Source organism: Thamnophis elegans, chromosome Z, assembly GCF_009769535.1.
Source record: "Thamnophis elegans isolate rThaEle1 chromosome Z, rThaEle1.pri, whole genome shotgun sequence".
NCBI classification, from domain to species: domain Eukaryota; kingdom Metazoa; phylum Chordata; class Lepidosauria; order Squamata; family Colubridae; genus Thamnophis; species Thamnophis elegans.
The window spans coordinates 112,627,199-112,647,478 of NC_045558.1; the positions used below are offsets into that span (position 1 = coordinate 112,627,199).

A 20,280-nucleotide genomic window follows, 5' to 3' on the forward strand; every position below is an offset into this window, starting at 1 on the left:
AAGTATGACTGCAATGTGTGAAACCAGTAGTTGACTAGGTTCACATATTGTGCTAAGCCATGGGTTTTTAAGCATGGCTTCTTGACTAAACTATAAACAATGGTTCACAAACCACAATGACAGTCTAAGCTGAAACCAGATAAACTGCATTCTGGCTTGCTAGTATATACGATTAGAATCACTATATCATAAGGAACAAGGTCTAAAGTAACATTTTACTAAATGAAAATGATATATTTTCATAATTAAAATTCCAACTTACACAAAAATATTTACCTTTATGTTTTATAATCATCTTAAACACGATCATGTGCACTGATTTAGACTCTTCCAATAAAATGAAACCATTCAAAAGGTATACATTGAGTCAGTGGTGGGATTCAAATAATTTAACAATAGTTTAACCCAAGGTCAGGTTGGCTATCATGGGAAAATGTGGCCCATCCTCCAGCTGCGCCACAAATGTGGGATGAGCTTCCCACAATGGCCAACCTGACCCTGGGAGTACCAGTTGTTAAATTACCACCACCACCACCCAATCAAAGTGGATTGTGGGTGCTGCACTAGGCTACAATGGAGAAATGCAGCCAGCACAAGAGAAGGAGCAGCCGGCACAAGGGAAGCAGCCAGCACAAGGGAAGGAGGAGAGAAAGCGGCCTTCTTCTTTCGTCACTCTGCCTGCTCTATTGCCCATTTCTTCATTGCAGTGCAGCGCCCACAATCCACTTTGGTAGCAGGAAGTTGGGTAATTTAACAACCGGTTCACATGAACCAGTACAAACCAGCTGAATTCCACCACTGCATTGAGGACTGTTGTAAATTATCCAATACACAGCATTTCTTTACTTTTTTTTCAAATATATAATAATGGGGGGGGGGAGGTCTTTCATCTCCCTCCATCCCCACTCCAGTCAAGTAAATTTGGCTCAGATGGCAGTTTTAGCAGCCAAGTCTGCTCGCCATGGCCGATCCAGGTAGCTGAGTACTTGGCGGATGGGGCCCCGCTTGGTAGGCTCTAGGGCTAAAAGATTTTGTAACATAGCAATGCAATCTTGAGACAGAGGACGCCAGTGAAATGGCAGATCTTCATCTGAACCTGATTCTTGCCATATCACAAAGTCATCAAAAAAGGAATCCTCGGGTACAGTCTTTTCCCAAGGAAAGTAGCCAGTGAGCAGGCAGAAGATCAGCACCCCAAGAGCCCAGGCATCAAGGCTGGCATTGATGGGTAGGCCTGGGGTGCCAGCAGTGCCACGGCTTAGCTCAGGTGCAGTGTAAGGGATGACCCCAGTCACAAGCTGCAGCAGAGTGCCCTGGGGTCGGGTCAATCCAAAATCTGTCAATTTGATGCAGTGGCAGTGACGGTCGAAAAGCAGGATATTCTCTGGTTTAACATCTCGATACACCAGGCCCCGGCTGTGTATAAAGTCCAATGCACTCACTAGTTGCTTGGCACAGAGCTTGGCTGCCTTCTCAGGAATGCCTGCCTAGATGGATTAGAGAAAAACATGTTTTTACTCCATTAGTTCTATGACAGTGTTTCTCAACCTTGGCAAATTTAAGGTGTGTGGATCTCAAATTCTCAGAATTCCCCACATAGTCAGAATTTTGGGAGTTGCAAAGGTTGTGAAACAGTGGTCTATAACATTTAAAACTCAAGCCTTTTTCTTTTCTTCAACACAGAATCCATCCCAATCACAATTAAAATTGGACATATTCTTAATTTTTTTCAGTGTCACGTGATTCTGTTGAAAAAAGCTTTAAAAACTTTTTTGAAATTGGAATTATGATCATCATCTTCTATGGTCAAAGTTCAAAATTTCAAGTTTTTAAGTTCAAAATATCTCATGTCATAGTTTATAACACCTGGATTGATTTGTTGACTTGTTTCTAATTGATTTTGGAAAATTAAACTTTATATACTATTTTTAAAATGTAATAAGTTACTAAATAATTTATTGAATAAATCTCATGATTATTTTAAGTATTCTATGATCATATAAATAATACATACCTTAAAATGAAACAGAACATAATAATAGAGTTGAACATGTCCCTGGAGGTCTTCTAGTGCAGCCTTTTGCTCAAGTAGGAAGCCCTATACCATTTCAGACAAATGGTTGTCCAATCTCTTTTTAAAAACTGCACAACTTGTGGAGGAAAGTTGTTCCCCTGATTAATTGTTCTAACTGTCAAGAAATTTCTTCTTAGTTCTACGACACCAGAGAAGGGGTGGGGGAGTAGCAGTTATCATCCGAAGGTCATTAGTTCCTCGCAGGATCCCTGCCCCAGAGATTGTGGGGTGTGAGTCTCTCCTCTTGAAGTTGTACCTAAGAGTTCAATTGGGCTTGCTGTTGACGTACCTGCCTCCCAGCTGCGTCACAACAGCCCTGCCTGTGCTGCTAGAGGCAGTAGCCAGGTTGGGGGTGAAGTTCCCCGGACTAATAGTACTGGGGGACTTTAATCTGCCATCTCTTGGTGAACACTCAGATGGGGCATAGGAGTTCATGGCTTCCATGACAACCATGGACTTGACCCAGGTAGTTCAGGGTCCAACTCATAGAGCGGGACACACGCTTGACCTTGTATTTCTCTTGGGGCAGTGGAGACGTGATCTTGAGTTAAGGGGAATAGAGACCTTGCCCTTGTCATGGTCAGATCACTACTTGCTGAGGCTTGACTTCAGAACGCTATGGGGCGGAACCACTTAATCGGCTCCACCTCCCTGCAATGGGGGAGTAGCGTTCTGATTAAGTGATTCCGCCCCAGGTGCCTGATGGACCCGGAGGAATTTCAGAGGGAGCTTGGAGAGATACCTGACTCCCTTGTCCGCAATCCGGCAGAGTCTTTGGTCACTGCCTGGAACATTGCGGCGGCTGGAGCATTGGATCGGATTGCGCCTTTGAGGCCTCTCCACAGCAGTGGATCCAGGAGGGCATCTTGGTTTACCGAGGAACTCCGGGAGATGAAGCACCAAAAGAGATGCCTAGAGCGACGTTGGAGGGCTAGTAACTCTGAGTCTGATCGATCACTATTAAGAGCCTTTATTAGGACTTATCTAGTGGTGATACAGGCGGCAAAATGTACGCATTTTTCCGCTCTTATTGCGTCCGCGGAATCTTGCCTAGCCTCCCTGTTTAGGGTGACCCGCTCCCTCCTGAAAGGTGAGGAGGCGGGGGAACCCTTGCAGGGAAGAGCTGAGGAGTTCGCTCAGTTTCTGTCAGATAAAATCACTCAGATTCGGACAGACCTGGACTCTGCTTGGGCAGTACCAGCCGAGATGCCGAGGGCTAGCCTTAATCAGATTTTTGGGGATGAATTTGAATTTGTCACCCCTGAGGAAGTGGACAAGGCCATGTGAGTGATGAGTGCCTCCACCTGTTTACTGGACCCATGCCCCTCCTGGCTGGTTTCGACCAGCAGAGAGGTGACACGAGGCTGGCTCCAGACGATTACCAACGCATCTTTGCAGGAGGGGTTTTTCCCACAACCATTAAAGGAAGCAGTGGTAAGACCCCTCCTCAAGAAGCCTTTCTTTGGACCCAGCTATTTTGAAAAACTATCGTCCTGTCTCCAACCTTCCTTTTTTAGGGAAGGTTGTTGAGAAGGTGGTGGCGCTTCAACTCCGACGGACCTTGAATGAAACGGATTATCTAGACTCCTTTCAGTCTGGTTTCAGGCCTGGGTACAGCACGGAAACCGCTTTGGTCGCCCTGACCGATGATCTCTGGCGGGCCAGGGATAGAGGATATTCCTCTATCCTGGTGCTTCTTGACCTCTCAGCAGCCTTCGATACCATCAACCACGGTATCCTTCTGCGGTGCCTAGGGGAGGTGGGACTGAAAGGCATCGTTTTATGGTGGTTCTCCTCTTACCTCTCTGACAGGTCGCAGTCGGTGTTGGTCGTGGGGCAAAAGTCGACCCCTAGGCCCCTCAAATGTGGTGTGCCACAGGGTTCAGTCTTGTCCCCCCTCCTATTTAACATCTACATGAAGCCACTGGGTGAGATCATGCGGCAGCATGGGATAAAGTACCACCAATATGCGGACGATACTCAATTGTATCTTTCTGCCCCGTGCCAGCTCAGTGTAGCGGTGGATGTGATGTGCCGATGCCTGGAGGCTGTTAGGATCTGGATGGGGGTGAACAAACTTGTGCTCAATCCAGATAAGACTGAGAGCTTTGGATGTTGCCCCCGAAGGACTGCTTGGACAGTCCATCTTTAACCCTGGGGGGTGAAAATTTACGCCCCTCAAAGAGGGCTCGCAATTTGGGAGTCCTCCTGGATTCACAGCTGAAACTGGAACATCATCTGTCGGCTCTGACCAGGGAGGCCTTTGCCCAAGTTTGTCTGGTGCACCAATTGCGGCCCTATTTGGATCGGGAGGCACTTCAAACAGTCACTCATGCCCTTGTCACCTTGAGGCTGGATTATTGCAATGCGCTCTACATGGGGCTACCCTTGAAAAATGTTCGGAGATTGCAGTTAGTTCAGAATGCAGCCACGTGAGCGATATTGGGTGTGCCGAGTTACATCCACGTTACACCTGTCCTCCGTGAGCTGCACTGGCTACCAATTGGTCTCCGGACTCAATTCAAGGTGTTATCACCTTTAAAGCCCTACATGGCTTAGGGCCAGAGTACCTTCGAGACCGCCTGCTGCCACATACTTCCCAGCGGCCAGTAAGATCCCACAGATTGGGCCTCCTTCAGATGCCGTCAGCCAGACAATGTTGGCTGGCAGGCCCTCGGAGGAGAGCCTTCTCTGTGGCTGCTTCGACTCTCTGGAACCAGCTATCCCTGGAGATACGGACCATACCCACTCTCATGGCCTTCAGGAAAGCTGTAAAAACTTGGCTGTTCTGGCAGGCCTGGGGCTGTTGACCTCACTGTTGAGGTCCAGCCCCGATTAGAATGAATGTATGAGGGTGTTGCTGTTTTTAAACTGTTTCTTTTCTCATTGTGTGTGTTTTTTTTCTCTTATTGTTTGTAGGCCACCCGGAGTTCTTCAGGATTGGGCGGCATATAAATATATTTAATAAAATTAATAAATAAATTAAATAAATAAATAAATAAATAAATAAGTTGTTTCTCTCTTTGATTAGTTTCCATCCATTGTTTCTTGTCCTGCTTTTAGATGCTTTGGAGACTAAGTTGACCCCTTCTTTATGTTTTAGTGTCCAATCCCCTAATCTTTTGGTTGCTCTTCTGTACACTCTTTCTAAAATCTCAACATCCATTTTACATTGTGACCACCAAAACTGGATGCAATATTATCAAGGCATTATAAAGTGGTATTGATTCTATCCCTCTGTTTATGCAGCCTAGAACTGTGTTGGCTTTTTTGGCAGCTGCAACACTCTGCTGGCTCATATTTAAATGATTGTCCACTAGGACTCCAAGATCCCGCTCACAATTACTACTGTAGAGCCACTTGTACTATACCTGCGCATTTGGTTTTTCTTGCCTAAAATGTAGAACCATACTTCTCTCATCATTAAATTTCATTTTGTTAAATGATGCCCAAGCCATTATTATTATTAAAATCTAAAAGTAAGAAATTGCAGATGTTAAAATATACAGTAAATCTAAAATCTATTAATAATACTAATCTTTTAAATCTTGAAATGTAAAAAATATGCCTTACCTTGGGCTTGATAATGGAGATAAGGTCTCGATGCAGGGCTGCTTCATAGAGAAAACCGTAATGCTGGCTGGACTCTATAGCAATGCCAAACATACCAACAATGGCAGGATGGGCAGAAAGTGAGAGTGCCACACAGTATTCATATAAGAAATTCTGGAGCTTGGTGCTAGATTTAGGTAGTAGCTTGAGAGCCATTGGGGTCCCTGAGAGAAGTTGGGAGGGGATATAAATAAAACCAAGATCATCAATTTCCAATAATCGGGAGGCTTTTCTATCTTTTGATCATTGTGCAATTTCAGGCAACTATTCCAGCAATGCTTTCTATATGCAAAATCACCAAAATTTAGGGTCATTGTGACAGGTAGCCCTCAACTTACAACCATAATTGAACCTGAAATTATAGTCACAAGTTGTTACAGTCATAAGTCGAGCCATCACATGACCAGTTTGAAGTTACGAAAGTTAAGTGGAAACATGGTCGTTAAGTGAATTCATTTTCTCTAATGGGTGTTTTTGCCAGAAATCAGAAATAAATGCCAGAAACTGGCAAAAACAAATTACAAATCAGAGTCAGGTGATTATGAGACACTGCAAACGATCGTAAGACTGTTGCCAGGCATCTAAAATGTGATCACTCAGCCTTTGGGGTTTGTGTGGGTGTCATAACTCTGAAAATGGGTAGGAAGTATGTAGGGAATGTCTGTTGTAACGTTGAATAGTTGTTAAGTTGTAAATCAAGGAGTACCTGTATATCCTATATCAGTGATAGTGAACCTTTTTGGCATTGAGTGCCGAAAAGGCAGCATGTGCGCAGTACCAAGTGCCAAAAAGGGAGCGCTTTGCACGCACACTCGTTGGGGCTGTGACCAGGAAGCAGAGCTGCCCAAGGGGCTTGTACGCATCTGGTTTCCGGTGAGAACATGTACGCCAGCCAGCAAGTCTTCCACTTACTGCCATGCATGCACACAAACCAATCAGCTGGCCACCATGCACGCTGATGCTGGAAAACGGAAGACCAGCTCTTCCACTTTCTGGCACTGCCGCAGGCACAAAGGTGAGCTGATCATCATGTGCGCTAGAAACCTGAAAGAGGAACTGGTGACGCTGCACATGCCAGGTGACATGGCTCCACGTGCTACTTCGGACACATGTGCCATAGGTTTGCCATCATGGTCCTATATCAATAAATACATTTGACAAGTACAGTCTAGATTTTTCATTTGAATTCAAAATATGGTGAGGTAATTCTAAAATTACATTGTTTTAAAATGTTTGTAAGAGACTGAATTTATTCTTGTTAAGTCCAGGTAAACAATGGTTAAGTTAATGGATCAGCTAATATAACCAAATATTTCAGCTCTAAATCAATAAATATTTTTAAAAAGACACTATTGTATATAATTATAATTTGCATGGGGGTGGGTGGAAAAAGTTAGTATAGGTTAAATAATTGCAGCTAAATGTTAAGAATAACACTAAGTGCTAACAATAACTCAAAAAAAAATTGTTTTCATACTCATTTAGAGAGAATATGTTTCTGAAACATTTCCTTCCTCTTTCTGTAAGTTTGTTGTTTCTTCCTTTTTTCATAACTATGCTAAACATAATTTTTACTGTTTTATATATTTAAATATGCAGTAAAATTGCCCATTTTTACTGTTGTGTGTAGTGTGTGTGTCTGTGTAAGTAAAAATGTTAAACTCTTCCTGGCTATCTTTTTTTTTTTAAGAGAAATTATGCTTGAAATGTGTATGTTGATCAGCTCCCTGTGACGAAGAAGAAACAGGCCCAGTCTTTGAAGAGCCTAAAATACAGAATTCTGTACAAATCCTTACAAGTATGATTTTATATTAAATATTTTCCCAAATCAGGGAAACCAGTTCGGGTGCGTGGCAGGCCCACGTCGCTGCCGATTCCAGCAACCCAGGCCGCCATACCACTACCAGTTCAGCCGAAGCGGTAGGACCCACCTCTGGTGCAGATGTGCTGTTCTAACCAAAACCTGGCTCATCTAAAGCAACCAAATCACTTGAAGATAGAACATAGTTTTATTGGAATGCATATAAGCAATCATATACTATATACCAGACAATCAGTAAAACTTTGATATTTTACTGAATGGCCCATAAGTAACAGAAAAAATAGTGTGTGTGTCTGTGTGTGTATGTGTATGTGTGTGTCTGTGCATGTGGGTGACCTATTTTGTTTATTTGTATCTCATATTTATTATTTTTACAAATAGCTCTAGGCAGCAAACATATTCATCACCCAACCTCATGGGTATCAAACTTGAGGCATCACATTGCCATCACATGTTTTGTAATGTTTTCCCCATTTTTTGGAGCTGAGGTGGACGTGGCCAGCACGTGACGCATTTGGCCATCAGTTTGACACCCCTGCCCTACCCCCTCCTATTTTCCCCACCACAAGAACCCTATGAGGTGGGTGAGAGAGAATGACTGGCCCAAAATTACTCAGCTGCCTTTCATGGTAAAGGCAGGACTAAAAGTCACATTTTTTAGCCTGGTGCCTTAGCCACTAAGACTCTGTCTTTTTCTACTAGGTCAGCATGACAGCTGCACTATCTCAGTTAATAGAAACAATTAGGTTTACTGAGCCACAAGTTCCTGACTAAGTCTTCTCCCTATCACTACTTGGGATCAATTCAGCTTGCTATGAATATTTTCTTATAAGGACATTTTTAAGTACTTCATGTGTATTGGCGGTAGAGGGGGGAGATTTGAGTTTGATAGTGAATACACTTTACATTTGTATGGTGGGGGGAGAGGTACATTTACTCTGACCACGGTAGACAATTGCAACTGTCACGGTTCCAAACCAAGCCAACCATAGAAGAGGCTACACTGTGAGCAGAATGGGTCTCTTTACCGGAGTCTCAGCTTGGTATGTAGTGAACAATAGCATAAATGGGTTTTTAGTCAGCATTACTGGCTTCTGCTAGCCAGCTGGATATATGGACTCAGCACACACCTCCTTCCTGTTCCTGGTTGCTCCCGGCTGGCTCCAGCAAGTACTTGTTTGCTCCAGCTCCAGCAAGCACTCTTCAAGCCCGATTTCTCTCTGCCTGTCTCCAGCAACTACTCTTCAGGCCTGGATGAACCAACCACAGCTGCCTTGCCTTCCTGGCTCCTCTCCCAGTGTGAGTCCCATCACCCGACACCCCTCTGTGGCCCCATGCATCCCCCTGCCCCTATGCCTGTGTGGCAACTCCAAAACACATTGTGCATTGTGGACACTTTGAATAGCGCCCTGACTCGGACGTTGACAGCAACATTATTTAGTTTAAATTAAAACTTGGCTCAAATAAGTGACAGCTCATAAAATTAGTGGATATTTGTCAGGAAATATTTGTTGATTTTATATTTGTAATGATACTGTTTCTTTTGAGAATAAATTATATCACTATAAGCCACTCTATTAACCAAATTGCACAAGATATTAGAAAAAGTATCATTAATCCAAATATCAAAGATTGGAAATATAGAACGGATCAATTTTTACTTATCAAAAATGATGTTTCCTTTTCGTGTAAGAAAGATCTATCTATCTATATCTATATATCTATATCTATCTATATCTATCTCTATCTATTTATCTATCTATATCTCTATCTATCTATCTATCTATCTATCTATCTATCTATCTATCTATCTATCTAGTCAGAGTTAGGATTCAAAAATTTTAGCAACCGGTTCTCTGCCAGTTGCTGGGTGAATGTGGCCATGTAGGCGTGGCCTACTCAGCATCCTGCACCAATGGGGGGGGGGGGCATTTTTTTCCCTCCTCAGGCTCCGGAGGTTTTATTTGAGCCTCCGGGAGGGTGAAAATAGCCCAGTCACTTTCTCTCAGCCCAACTCATTTCACAGAGTTCTAGTGGGGAAAATAGGAGGAGGAATATATGTAGTAGATATCTTTGGTGCCTTGAGTTATTTATAAAAATAACAAAGATGCGAAACAAACAAACTAATAAATTTAAAATGGTTTAATGAGAAAGGGAGTGGGACTGTTTGACCATACAAAGTGATCTTTACCTCTTTGCCTGTGCATCACCAGGACCACCTCACCATATTTTCCCTTGCCCAACTCCTTGATGATTTGGTAGTGGTCTGCTACTTCCATGTGCACCAGGCTCTGGGCAGTAATCTCCAACATGTCTGTGAGACGAGCCTGTGCCTCCATCCCCAAATTACGGTTCATGGTGAAACCCTACAAGAAATGCAAAGAAGTTGGTGAATATTTCTTATTGCAATGGTATGTGAAAATGACATCAAGGGATGAGGAATCAAGATGCTGCCTAGGGAATGATCAGTCAAGAGTGGGAGGAGGATCCAGTGCCTTAATGGTCAGAGAGGAATTAGACCCATCCTAATTCAGCAGACAGGTAAAGTAGCAGTCAGAGATTTGTACTTCAAGAAAAAGTAAAAAAAATGGTATCAACCTTCTCAGGTAAATCAGAAAAGAAATATGACTAGATGACTTAATTGTGCCTCATTGTCAATCTACATTAACAGCATTTTGCAAGACTGAAATCTCCTGCCATCTCTTTTAAATAGTTTTAGTTTGTAGTATTTATTCAGGAACTCTGCGTGCTCCAATGTGCATCGTAATATGAAATAAATAAATCTTTTAATTTTCTTTTAATTATAATTTTATTTATGCCTTTCTACTTGCATTCAAAGGGATATGGTGGCTTAATGGCTAAGACACTGAACTTGTTGATCAGAAAGGTCAGCTGTTCAGCAGTTCGAATCCCTAGCGCTGCATAACAAATGAGCTCCCACTACTTGTCCCATCTTCTGCCAACCTACCAGTTCAAAAGCATGTAAAAATGCAAGTAGAAAAAATAGGAACCACCTTTGTTGGGAAAGTAACAATGTTCAGTGTGCCTTCGGCGTTGAGTCATGCCGACTACAGGACCACAGAAACATCTTTGGACAGCAGTGGCTCTTCGGCTTTGAAATGGAGATGATCATCACCCCCTAGAGTTGGGAAGAACTAGCACATATTTGTGAGGGAAACCTTTACCTTTACCTTACTTGCATTCAATCCTACAGAATTACAAAATGCACAATTTCCCTTACTGTGTTCTGTATATTAAGAACATTAATGGCACCAAATGGAACTTGAGTGAAGTATGGTCAATTATCACTCATAAGTTTCTTTTCTTGAAGACTGTGTGTGTGTTTGTGTGTGTGTGTGTGTGTGTGTGTGTGTGTGTGTGTGTGTGTACACAAATGGTTTCCTGCCTAGAAGACTTCCAGGGTGGAGCTGAAAGGCAAAGGGAAGCAGTACACTCCCTCCCATATTTGGGCATACCAGGTGCTTTGACATAACACTTATTTCCTTGGCTCAGCTGATAAGGGAGAAGAGCTTGTGGCTTAGAGGCTAATACAACTGCCTAACATATAAAAACAGCCCAGGTTCAAATCTCAGTAAGGGTATGGCTAGCTGATGAGAGCTAAATAGCTTGAAATAGATCTATACTAATCTCCCTTTATTTATTTATCAGCACAAATGCAACACACATACACACACACATACTTTTCCTGACGCCTGTGTATACACACACACACACACATTTTGGTTATTATTATTGTTTGGTTTTGCTCCTTGTTGCTACTTTCTATCCTATAACATGGATATTGCTCATTTTTTACTAAGCTTAGATTCCTTTAGCAATGCAAGAGGGAAAGAAAGTTGGTGTGCTCTTCCAACTTTCCAGCATATTGCAGTGAAACATCTACTGTATATACTCGAGTATAAGCCTAGTTTTTCAGCCCACTTTTTGGGCTGAAAAAAGCCGCCTCGGCTTATACTCGAGTCAGTGAAAAATTTGCCCGAAATGAAGGAGAAAAAGGGGCGGGGCCATGCCGCTGGGTGACGCTCGTGAATGGCCCGGCGCCCCTGTGAGTTTCCCCTCCCTCTGTGTCAGTTTGCCGCGCAGCGCGCACCGCACCATCCCCCCTCCTCACGTTCTAATGTAATGCAGGGCTGCCTTACGATTCCCCTTCCTCCCCCTCCTGCCGCTCTGCAACGATGTCCCACCTCCTCCTTGTTATGGCAAGCAGCCACATAGCGATGTCCCACCTCCTCTGGTACAGTGATCCAATGATAGGAATCACTGTGCCGTGTGTCATAGGAGGCGGGACATCATCATCACAGTGGGACATCAGCATCATGAGGTGAGTGAAGTATTTCATTGAATACACCGCTAGTTTACTGTTTTTCTTTGAAATAAATATTCAAAAACATTATTGGTATCTATTTTTATTTTTGAAATTTACCGGTAGCTGCTGCATTTCCCACCCTAGGCTTATACTCGAGTCAATAACTTTTCCAGTTTTTTGTGGTAAAATTAGGTGCCTCGGCTTATATTCGGGTCGGCCTATACTCGAGTATATACGGTACTTTCTATGTCATCTTACTTCAGAAGAGGCAATAAAAAGGGTCACAGCTACAGATGCCCCTGGGGAACCTGGTTTATGACCTTTCTTGTCTTTTCCCCAATTTCCTGAGAAACCAAAAGAGGAGAGCATCTTTTCTGCATTCTCCTTATATATGTTCAGGTTATTTTCTACAGATTGACCAATAATAGTTTCAAAGAGAAAAAACCCTTGTGATTGATAAACATATGCAGTTCTCTTTAACTTGATCTCTTCCTCTTATGTTGGAAATGTAAAACTTGGTAAACTCCTTGTGAATGCGACCTTCCTATCTAAGAGGTGACTGCATTATTTTTCACTAAGAAATTATATACATACATACATACATACATACATACATACATACATACATACATATATATATGAATCAGTGCATGAATTGGATTACCTTAGACAGTCTACTGTACTCAATTAATGAGCCTTAAAGTCTTTCAGTTGTTTTCCTAGTCCAAACCAATCCAACAGCAATAATAATGGAAATGCATTGGCGGCGTGTTTAGAAGTTACTTTGATTTCCTTGAAAGTTTTTATCCTACAATCTCTATGTGCCAATCATGGGCAGCTTGATATGCAGGTAGATCTTTTCATGCACGTCCGTATGAACCAAAGCTACAATTGTTCATTTGTGTGGTCTTAGAGCACCATGTCCCATGGGTGGGTCTCTCCCTCTCCTCGTCCCCATTTCACACAGGCAAACCTCATTCCAAATTTAGCAAGACAGAATTTAACAGGTTCACTAAGTATATCACTTTTCCTAACTAATGCCATTTGCAGAATTTTGTCCTAGTTGCAGAACTAGGAAATCCTGGAATAAAGAGTGGAAAATATTTCAGAATTGGGCTTTTTTAGGCGCACTCTCGCTCCTCTCCAATTTTAGGGTAGCAAAATCATTGCAAACTGGATCTATGTCATGTTTCTTTATTATATTTCTAGTGACCCACTGAAAATGGGCACAGTCACTTTCAACCTCCTTACTTGACTGATTCCAGTAGACCTGGCTTCTGATTTCATGCCGTGTCCTATCCTACATGTTACAAGGGTTACGGGAATTTGGGGCTCAATTCAAGTGATACACTCCTAAAACAACTTAGAGAATCATAATTAAACTTCTTTACCTATCCGTGAATACTTTTTAATTTTTTTTTCATAGGGACAGTGTTGCAGAAATAACTATCCATCATGATATATATTATTATTGTTCTTGCCATTCTTATGACACACTTCTTATTTGTGAGTTCCGCCTGATAAATATTACAAATAAATTTCACAATATAAATATCAAAACTTACAGCATTTTTACAGCTAGTTATGAATGTTGCATCTTAACTTTCAGTCTTAGATAAATGAAGTCTCTTGTTCCATTAAATACTTAGAAATGGTAGTACCTCCAATTTCTGGAGACAATGGCGAACAGAAGATAGCTCTACAAAAAATTGAGCCAACAACCCCAGTCTAATGAAGAATTGGTGAGTACAGTAGCTCTTTGTAATTCTTCTCCAGACAAAGCAGACTTCAAATTATCCACAAAATCTCCATATAGTTGTTCCTCCCAAGATGTAAGATTGTTGTAAAATTGTAAGATTTAGAGCTCTGGGAGATGAGGGAATAACTTTCTTGCTTAACCCTCTTAACTGCTTTTCAGCTATTAAAAATAAGAATGCTTTCCATATGAAAATGCTTTTTTCTTAACCTTTAAAAAAATATATGTACATAAGATAATCAAACTTAGAAGGAACTAAAGATTAAAATTAAAAGAGAAGAAAACATGTACTTTACAGATACAGAATGAAGCAAAATTTAACACTGGACATATTAAAAGATATTTTTGAATGATGAAGCCAGAATGTAACTTTTGTTAACTCTTAACTTTTAGTGACTGCTCTACAGATGGACCGCATTTAAACAATGTTATGAAAGAAGAACAATTTTACCTGATTAAATTGAGACTAATCTGAAAGTGAATTTAAAAATGACAGGTTACAATAATGACTTGGAAAAAGATGTCACACTGGACACTGAAACCAATTGATGTTGTAATGTTTAAAATGGATATACAGTTAACAAATCAAGAGAGTGACCAGGATAATTTGTTTATATTGGATTTACAAAAGAGGCTTGTTAGAGCTTTGAATAATTTTGTGAAAATGGACAACAAATTAAAAGAAAGTTAGTTTATTTGAACATGACTAAAATAAATATGTTGATATCTCCAGAAACCCTTAATGGACTTTTTGCTGAAATGCTTCTTCAGTAGAATATTTGAGAGTAATCCTCATATGCAAAATTTCTAAAAGAAAGCTAGATGTGAACTTTGCTGTTCCCTGCTCACAATAAAGTATTTATTTTGTACATCTATTTTCTAGCCCAACCATCTTTTCCGTAAATTTCTAATTCTGAATTTAAGACACTGAGGTCTATGGTGAACAATCTGTGATCACACATATATGAAAAATAAGTGTGCATTTTGCATGCATGAACTTGATATAAAAAATGTTTCTTTGTGCAATATTCAAAGAAGACAAATTCAGCCTACAAATCCACTCTTCCATTTTGAATGGGTGGCAACATCTGAATTTATGATGCATCTTACTTGGCAATTTGATTTCCCAACGTTGCTTCAATTTGTATCGGTTCCCTCACTGAAAAGACATATACAGTATCTGGCAATACATGTAAAGCTGCATAAAATTGGAAAACAAAATTCTTAATGTTGTCTTTATTTAAACAAAAGGAAAAAATCAGTAAGAAGGGGCCAAATATATATTCTTTTTTAAAATAGTATTTCAAAAGGGTTGGTTTAGGACAGAAATGAACAACCTGAAGTTTTTAGACTTGTGTGGGGTTATTATGGCTTCACTTGCAGTACATTGCCATTTTTAATGTGAACAGGAGGACATTATTCAATATTACTGAATTATTAAATGTGGTTGGATTTAAAATGATTAAAATTGTTGGTAATTAACTTAGCTATTTAATAAATTCATTTATTTTTAGTGCAAATTAAATTGCATTTTGAATTCATCTTTTTCTCTCTTTTTTGCTTCTGAGTCCACCTAAATTATGCACTGTTACTTTAGGACCTCAGGAACTTTGCACCCGTTCTATCTCAAGCCAAAGAGAATGAAAATAATATCTTTGAAATTGCAAAAGAAAGAAAAAATTCTATTCTCCTGTTTTTCCAGTAGATTTTTTTATTATTTCATTTTGTTTTGCCTAGAAAGCTTAAAAAACATGCATCCTTGGGCTAAAGATTGCCAAATTAACACTGAATAAGGAATAAATAAAATCCAGGTTACATGTTGTTTTATCCTTCAGCATTTGACAGTCCTTGAAGTGAGATTCCAATCAATACTATTTGTGATGGCTTGTGCGACCTGTTCACATTTTTCACCTACTTTTTTCTATATATTTTTTAATGAACCAAGACAGCTTATTTCCGATCCATGAAAATAAACACAAACAATTAATTATAGGTGATATGACATGTTATATGACATGTAAGTTGGTCCTCACCTAAAGCAAAATTTCCTCACCTCTGGTTGTGGTCCCTACAATTTTTCTTTTTTTTTTTAATTCTGTGGTTAGTATGAGAGAATTCCCCCTCCCTCCCACTTGTTTTTTAAACTAAAGGTAAAATTCAGGCAAAAGTACTCATTCTTAGTCCCGAAGTACTGAATAAAATTGGATTTCTAAAATCATTTCAGAAAATTAGTATTTGAAAAGGTCAAATGCTTGACCTCTTCAAGTATTTCTTGACGCCAAGATCTTTAAGAAGCTGTGAATAAAAATGAGGCAGGAAAAGCCATTGTGATTGTCATCTATTAAGGACAGTGGTTCTTTAACAAGAATGTTGTAAGAAAGAACAACATCCCTAGGTTATACAGAAACACTACTAATTATTTGCAATTCTCCTTCCTCATAAACAATTCTGATTAAATTATCCATTAACCAAATCCCAGGGATTTATTTATTTTATCACCACATTAGTCCTTAAGGCCCAATTCACACAATAGATCTGAGCAAGGCCAGCTTTTCCTGAATCTGTGATGATGATTTAGCCAGGTGCTTTTTGTCAGTACCAAGTCATTATTTCCCAAAACCATATGTCTCACATTTAGTCAGCAAGAATATTGTTCTGAACTGATTCATAAACTAACTAATTTGAATGAAAAAAATGGGCATATACATTCCAGAAGAATCCTTTATTATATCTGTTACCCCATTTTAATTCAAATGTTGGGTTGCTTTTAAATCAAATGCCCATTCGTCTACTAAATTTTTGGTTATATATTTGTATATTCTGATTATTATTTATATATTTATTATAATATATATGGAACCAATTGTTTGATTGATACAAAAAATTAAACAACTTTGTACAAAAGTCTTGAAACTTTTTGCTAATCCTCAATTTAAGCATTACAAAATCTCCAAAAATATAAGAGCACCTCAAGTGTGAAGCAGCCTCTGACAATGACATTTTATATTTTGTTAGCATTGGAAAAATGATTAAGCAACTTAAAAACAAAGATGGACATAAAGCATCTATTCCTCTTTTTATTAATGTTCTACTGTGTGGACACTGTGTTAGACAGACATAAGACAACATTCATTGTGAGCATTGAATATAGGGAGAATCCTTCACATATTTATGCATTTTTTCTAAAGTCCTAAAATTTTTGTAAGCCAAAGTAGATATTGCAAGAAACTGTTGCTGCTCTGCGTTTATTTTTCCATTCTTCCCCCATGTTATGCAGCATATGTGATCATATACGATTGTTCTTTATTGTTAATTCTGTGACTAATTGTCCAGGTGTGCTGCAGGTTGCAACAAAGAATGCTTCCCATGTGGCACCACAAAAAATATAACAATATAACAGCACAAAAATATAACAACTGATAAATGATTGGTTTATTGGAATTCAGCATTAAGCCATTCATTCATACCTGCCCATTTCTGTCCATTTTTGCTGGTTTTTTTTAAATTTTTGCATTCCGTGTGCCTGGACGAGAGCCCAAATCATTTTTTAATTAACACTTTCGTGACGAATATGCAGTATCAATAATAGATATATGATTAGACATCAAGAGACAAACCCTATGTACTAACCTTGATTCCTGCATGGAGACGTTAGCTCACTCTTCCATACATCATACACTTTTGCCAAATGTCATAATGCGTGCATAAATTTACAGACAAAAGCAGATACATGAACTCAATCCCGCTTGAAGATTGTCGTGTTGGGAACCCATCTTTTCAGCCCAGGTAACGGAGTCCTCACTGTGGTAACTGGCACCACAATGGCATCAAGAACTTACCCACTTCCTTTTGTGCTGAAGAACCTCTGGGTTGTCCAGTCTCTCTCTCTCTCTTGCTTCTATTGCTGTCTAATGAGGCTGTGTGAAGTGCAGCTGGGGTGTCTGTTAGACATTACTGGTCTAAGTGTGACGCTCCGCCTCTTCTCCTGTGCCACACACCCTACAGAGCTGAAGTTTGAAGAGGGGGATTGGTTGAAAATGCAAGGGAAAACCTCATCTATCTTTCCCGGACAGATGAAAGAGTGAGCATGCCAGGCAGCCCACGCTACTCTGTTGCATTCAGCCTTAACAATGACATCTGCCAATATAAATAATCCTCAGGAAGATATTGGACTCCTCTTTCTGGGACTTCAGTAGCCTTTCATTTTTCTCCCATGCTCCTTGGCCATGCCCCATAATCCTTCATCTTGTACTTGTGATAGAGTGACATCCTGTGTCCATCTCTTTTCATTGCATGGGGGAGAATTGGTGAAAAGAACATGAGGGTACCCCTCTCTGAACCCCCTTTGACTGTGATTGTTTTTTCACATTGTTCATGCCCTTTGTGCCGCAGCTTGTTCTGGTCTGATGCCTGCCAACAACCTGCCAGTTCATCAATGTGAATCCCATGGAAATCAGGTTGTTATGGTATGTCTACAAATATAAGATATTTCTCATGTAAGAACATTTCTAGAAGTCTACGAAGCTAATTCGAAAGTTTCAAGAGGAAATAGTGTGAACAAAGTAGCTTCGAGTTTTTACCATTCAGAACAAATCATATTTTATAAATAAATATAACAATTTAAATATTTATGATTTAAATATAAATTAAGTAAATAAGCTAAAATGGAAGCAATTGGAAAAGATGACTGCACTTATGAATATAAGGAATTGTGCTGAATGAAGAATATTAAAATGGGATTTGTCAATCAAAAGAACTGGCATGAGATTTAGGATCAACAAATTGTCACCAAAGGTGACAGAGAAACCTGAAAATCAAAAGCCAGAAAAAGAATGCATTTCTCTAATTGGATTAATGCAGCATGTATGAAGATGCTGAGAAATTCTACACATACCCAATGAAGATTAAGTGAGAAATTCTGCACATACCCAAAGATGCACACCCCTTTCTACCAACAGAAGTGTATATCTGTAGCTCAGTGTTGAACTGTGGAGTGCTTGATGGTCTCTGAACATGTTTATTTTCTTGCAGACGCTTTATTACTTGGCTATGCATTGTTACCTATCCAGATAATCAAATATCTGCAAGGAAACAAACAAGTTCAGACACCCCCAAGGACTTCACAGATAATAAAGCTTTTTAGAGGAAATCCATGAATTTATTTGTCATATATTTTAGTGGTAGGCTCTGCTTCTTTAGAATGCAAGTGGACTTCTGCCTTCATTTTACTTTCTACTTTTCTACCACTCATTTGGCTAACTTCAGCTACCGTTTTCTCTTCTTCTGTTGGAAGATGCACTCTGTGATTGTACATCAAGCATTGCCAGCCCTTGATTTTGCTGCCATATGTCCTGAGGGGGATGAGAAATGTTGAAGTACACAATATGAAATATGGACTGTGAGTCAGATGAAAGACGAGCAGCTTCTAGGTGAGGCATTTCACATTTAACTTCACTCCTTTCTTTCCTTCTATCTTTTTTTCCTTATCAGGAAAGAAATCCAGAAAGGAGGAAAGGACCAAAAAAATAATCATGTTGTATTTTCTGATTGACAATACCATCAGCCATTTTTCTGAAAGTATCTAAAATTCCAATCTAGGACTAGAGGTTTAGTCTTCTGGGCTTGTGCTGGAGACATCCTAGGAAACTTCTATCTACCGGAATGTACATCTAAAATTCCCCTTAAAATGTCACAATTGCATATAGTAAGAAAGAAGTGTTTTCCAAAATTTCCATCAGGGCTTGAGATGGCATTAGCATTTGATAGGTGGATTGTTTTCTTCCTAAACAGAAATCGGCTGTGTTTCAGTTTTATCCTGATTTTTAGAAGAGCAGCGACCATTTCTCACTTCTAATCCTTAGAACCTATATTGCTGGTTCTCAGTACTCTTGGATAAACCAAACAGGAAACATAATGAGATGAGTTCATTCTACTTTTTTGGGAAGACTACAGAATCTTGCAAGTCTGAAGGTACAAGCTTCCTGCTGTCTCTTCTAACTGTCTGATCAATTAGGGCAGGGTTTTCCTTAGGTTTCTTCTTCTGACTGTTAAGCCTTGGGCCCTCCTTTCTCTTCTCTGATTGTTTCGTAGGCAGTATCTTTTCCCTCATCCCCCAAGGTCATCCACATATTCATTTAGGCTGGCAGTCTTGTTGGTCCATCTCACTTCTATCCTTAGCTCAGATCCCCTCCCCCCTTTTTTTGCTTTGCATTAAAGCAGGTCACAGTCTCTCTCAAGAAGTGTTAATCCTATCATTCATCTGGTTAACACAACAGCAGGTGGATGGACATATTCCCAAGGTGCAGAGTGTGGGCAGATGCTTCTGTCCATGCAAGAGGCCCAAAAAAGTAGTGGTCATCTTTGAGGAAAACGTGATTTGGCTAAAAGAAATAGAAGTAAAACTTTAAACTTAAATGTCAGTGACTTGGCACAGTCTTTGGTTACTCCTTCAGTTTTAAATATTACTGTGTCTTAGCAATGCATTCCACTTTATGCCAAAATGCAATAGTTCCAACTTTGGAAACATATTTTCATCCCCGCTCTTATTTGGAAACAGACTAACAAGTGTAAGAGACTCTAACACAATAGTTCCAATGTAGCTTGTTGTCTTTTCTCATATTATGACACAATTAAAGGTTCTATTTCAGTCCAAAGACGAAATGTATTCTAGGAAAGCATGCAAGAGAGCA

General features: G+C 40.0%; 1 protein-coding gene across 1 annotated transcript; it reads right to left on the reverse strand.

The window, feature by feature from the left end:
- Nucleotides 1-388: 388 nt before the first annotated feature.
- On the reverse strand, nt 389-9,874 carry LOC116520866 (serine/threonine-protein kinase SBK2-like). The gene is made up of 3 exons (XM_032235292.1): nt 9,700-9,874; nt 5,648-5,850; nt 389-1,487 (listed from the first exon to the last, which is right to left on the reverse strand). The coding sequence occupies exons 1-3, from the start codon at nt 9,863-9,865 to the stop codon at nt 927-929; spliced, it is 930 nt and encodes a 309-aa protein (XP_032091183.1). The 5' UTR covers nt 9,866-9,874; the 3' UTR covers nt 389-926.
- Between the last annotated feature and the right edge of the window lie 10,406 nt (nt 9,875-20,280).